The 3,522-nt window shown below is 51.9% G+C and overlaps 1 protein-coding gene across 1 annotated transcript in view; it reads right to left on the bottom strand.

Moving 5' to 3' along the window:
• The window catches only part of IMPA2 (inositol monophosphatase 2), a gene marked incomplete at its 5' end in the record, with an annotated part of 66,375 nt that overhangs the window by 24,949 nt on the left and 37,904 nt on the right, over positions 1 to 3,522 (bottom strand). Inside the window, one exon of the mRNA XM_014582316.1 lies at positions 2,088 to 2,192. Coding sequence (XP_014437802.1) covers positions 2,088 to 2,192 — 105 coding nt within the window. The remainder of the gene's footprint in view (positions 1 to 2,087; positions 2,193 to 3,522) is intronic.

Raw genomic sequence — 3,522 nt, 5'->3', positions numbered from 1 at the left:
GTGGCCACCTGGCCTGAGGACACAGGGACCTTTCTATAGTCTGGGTGGGTCTTTTTTCTTCTTCTTTTTTAAAAATACCACTTCCCCCAATTTCACTAACTGCTTCCAAGACAAATAGACTTAGCTGATCCTGCTGTAGGATAATTAACCTTGAAAGAAAATGGCATTCTGAAAATCACACAAGACTATCATAATTCTACAACGATCATCTAATGCCCAATCAGGATTGACTTTAATAATCAGTACTTGGTTCTTGGTGGCCTAAAGGAGTAAGAGACTTCCCAATATTCAGACACCTGCTCTAGGTGGGGTGTAAGGGGCCCAGAAGGCAGCATCACAGGCCCTCGGCCTCAGCCTCCACACAAGGTCGGCTCTGAGCTGGGGCCACCTTCCAGCAATAGTAACTCCCCTTCATCCCTGTCTCCTGCTTGAGCTCCCCAGCAGCCCAGAGCAGGGGAAGCCACAGTGGTAAGGATGGTCTTTATGTCAGTTGGCCTGAGGTTCCGTGATTTTGTTGTTGCTGTTCAACATCATCAAAATCCTCTTGCCTTTATGAGAGGATTATGAGAGCTCACGAACAGGTAGGAATGAGGAAAGGCTGGGTACTTGCAAACTGACAGGAAATCATGAAGCAGCCACACAGGAATGACATGCTGACTGCTGGGCTGTGTGGAACCATGGCAATGTGGGCTATGGATCTGCTGGCTCCCTAAGCAGGCAGGCTACACATCAGGCTTCACTTTAGTTCCAATCTGCAGAAGTGCTTCCTTCTATATGCTGAGGTCGCAGAGAGGGAAGCATTGGACACCGTGGCTCTGGGGCCACCAAGGTCCTTGGAAGGTCCTCAGTAAGGGCCCCCCACTTCCCATGTAATAGAGGATGCTCCGCAGCCCTGAACATGCACCCTGGGAGGAGCTCCGCTCAGTGAGACACACCAAGGAGGGCTGCTGAGAAGGGTCTGCACGGGGAAGTGGTTCCTGGCTTCACACAGCACTGTTTCATTGCCTCGAAGAGGTCATCTGTACAGTATGACTGAATTCTCAAGGTGGCCTCACCCCAGGAAAAAGCTATGTCTAATGAGATACTCAGAATAACTTTACATGTTCTCCAGAGAAACACACTGTCTGAGGCAAGGCGTAGGGAGGACACCAAAAGCAAACCACTCCCAGCCTGGCTCTGCTCCTGCTTTCTCACCTACATGGCATGTGGTCAGCAGCCTGGTGGGTCCCATGAGCTTGAGTGAAAAGTGAGCCTGTGGGCCACGCCACCCCACAGAATGGGAGTCTGTCTAGGGGCTCTAGGGTTGCTCGGCCCAGAGGCTGTTCTCTGTGGAAGCCACTGGCAGTGTCCCTGGACAAGCACGCACAGCTCCCACACCTATCCTGCTGCCAGAGCATCTGTGATCACATCCCTGTCACCTCCCCTCTGACCTCCCCAAGCCATGCAGTTTGCACCCAAAGCCTTCTCTTGAACCTCACCCACACTGCCATGCCACCTTGGGCTCCACAGTGCTGGTTGGCACAGACTTCGTTTCTGGCCTTACCTATTTCTCCAGGGAGACTTGGTCCTTCTTAAAGTTCAATCTCATTTTACACACACCACACACAACAGTCTTTAAACAGTATCCTTACACAGTGAGGGTCTCTCACAAATGAAAAACCTCATTTTGAAAATATCAAGATTTGGGGAACCAGCAGTTAGCATAATGGCTATGTTGCTGGACTCCCACGTAGTCGACCGCAGTTTGCGTCCTGGACCCGGCGGCTTAAAACTCACACCGGGCGCGTGTGTGTGCGTGCCCAAGATCCTGAGAGGAGAATGGAGGAGAAGGGATTGCAGCATGACCACCCCCCGTGGGGGTTGATTTCTCGCTTTCTGTCTCTATGTCTCTCTCTGTCTGTCTGGCGAGCACGCGCGCCCTATAGCGAAAACCTCTCAAAAAAAAAAATCAAGATTTGATTGTCTTTTTAATGAAACTATAAACCAATAGGTTTCTTTTTAGGTATTCCTGCCTTTAAAAACTGCTTTGGGAAGGAGGAAAACTTAAGAGGACATTGGTACAGGAGGGGCTCCCTGCTCCTGCTCACCTGTGCACGAAGTTGCAGGTGCCGTCGATGGGGTCGATGATCCAGGTTGGGCTGTGGGTGAGTACACACTTGGCCCCAGAGGCTGCGGCCTCTTCAGCAATGAACCTGTGGTGGAGGAACTTAGCCTGAGAAAACGTACCAAGAACATGAAGCAAGGCATCTCAAATTGCTTCTTGTACCATTCAGGAAAAAGGAGGCACAGTAAACAGATTCATTATGATTTCTAAGGGTCAGATGGGTACAGTCTTTGAAAGGCCTCTGCCCATCAATCTGTCACCAGTCTATTTACTCAGTGAGGTTTAGAAAACAGAGTGACACCTCAGTGGCAGAGGTTGAAGACCACTGGGGAATTTGAACATCCAGGCAGAGACACAAGTGCGAAGAGCCTGGGACAGCAGACATTACAGGCAAAGAGTTAGTCTGGAGGAGAGGAGCCGATGAGAGAAGGCAGGAGAACATGAGAACCTCTGCCTGCAGGGTGGGGCCAGGACCCCGGCTTTGGCTCTCCTACTGGCAGAGCTGTGACCTGGGGCACTAAGAAACTCACCTGCAGTTGACACCTCTTAACCTTGCCTCCCCTTACTGCAGACACAGGTAACAAGAGCTCCTGCCACTGGCTATGGGAGCTGCATCTCGGTCTCGCCTGCAGGTGCCCTGCCCCTCTGCCCTCTCTCTCCTGGTCTCCAACTTCCCTTAGGCAGAAGGGGCAGAATAGAGGTCGAAGTCAGGACACTTCCTGCCCAATCTTGCCCTCTGTGTAGCCTATGGAAGTCTCCCCTCCCCATATGTAGTCCTTCCATACCTCTTCTTTGGGAATACAGGCTGCTGTTTTCAGCCATCGACTGTACTCTCCACAGTGGGCCTTGTGCTAGCTCCTCCTCTGGAAAGAAGCACCCCTAAACCATTCCCATGTGGACATACCATCTACTCCCTGTTAGGAACTAGAAGAGACTTGCAACATCTCAAGATTGGCCTGTGCTGGGACCAGCAGTTAGCGTAATGGCTACGTCACTGGACTCTCATGTAGTCGACTGCGTTTCGAGTGCTGGACCCGGTGGTTTAAACTCACGCTGGGCGCTTGCGCGTGAGTGCCCAAGATCCTGAGAGGAGAATGGAAGAGAAGGAATTGCAGCATGGTCATCCCCCTTGGGGGGTGATTTCTCACTTTCTGTCTCTCTGTCTCTCTCTCTTTCTGGTGAGCGCACGCGCCCTACAGCAAAAACCTCTCAAAAATAAAAAGAAGATTGGCCTGTGCAAGAGGGGACTCCTGGTTTCTCCAAGTGGCACCACCATAAACTCAGCTGCTCAGCCCCAAAACTAGGGAAGGTGTCCCCCTTCTGCTCTCCTGCTCTCTCTCCTCCTCCACCCCATCACATGCAGGCTTGGCACAACACGGGGGGGGGGGGGAGCTCTCTCTCGCAGGGGGAAGGGGGGC

Source organism: Tupaia chinensis, unplaced genomic scaffold (assembly GCF_000334495.1).
Source record: "Tupaia chinensis unplaced genomic scaffold, TupChi_1.0 Scaffold143584_1, whole genome shotgun sequence".
NCBI classification, from domain to species: domain Eukaryota; kingdom Metazoa; phylum Chordata; class Mammalia; order Scandentia; family Tupaiidae; genus Tupaia; species Tupaia belangeri.
The sequence above is the reverse complement of the archived record's forward strand: the minus strand, read 5'-3'. Positions and strand labels throughout refer to the sequence as shown.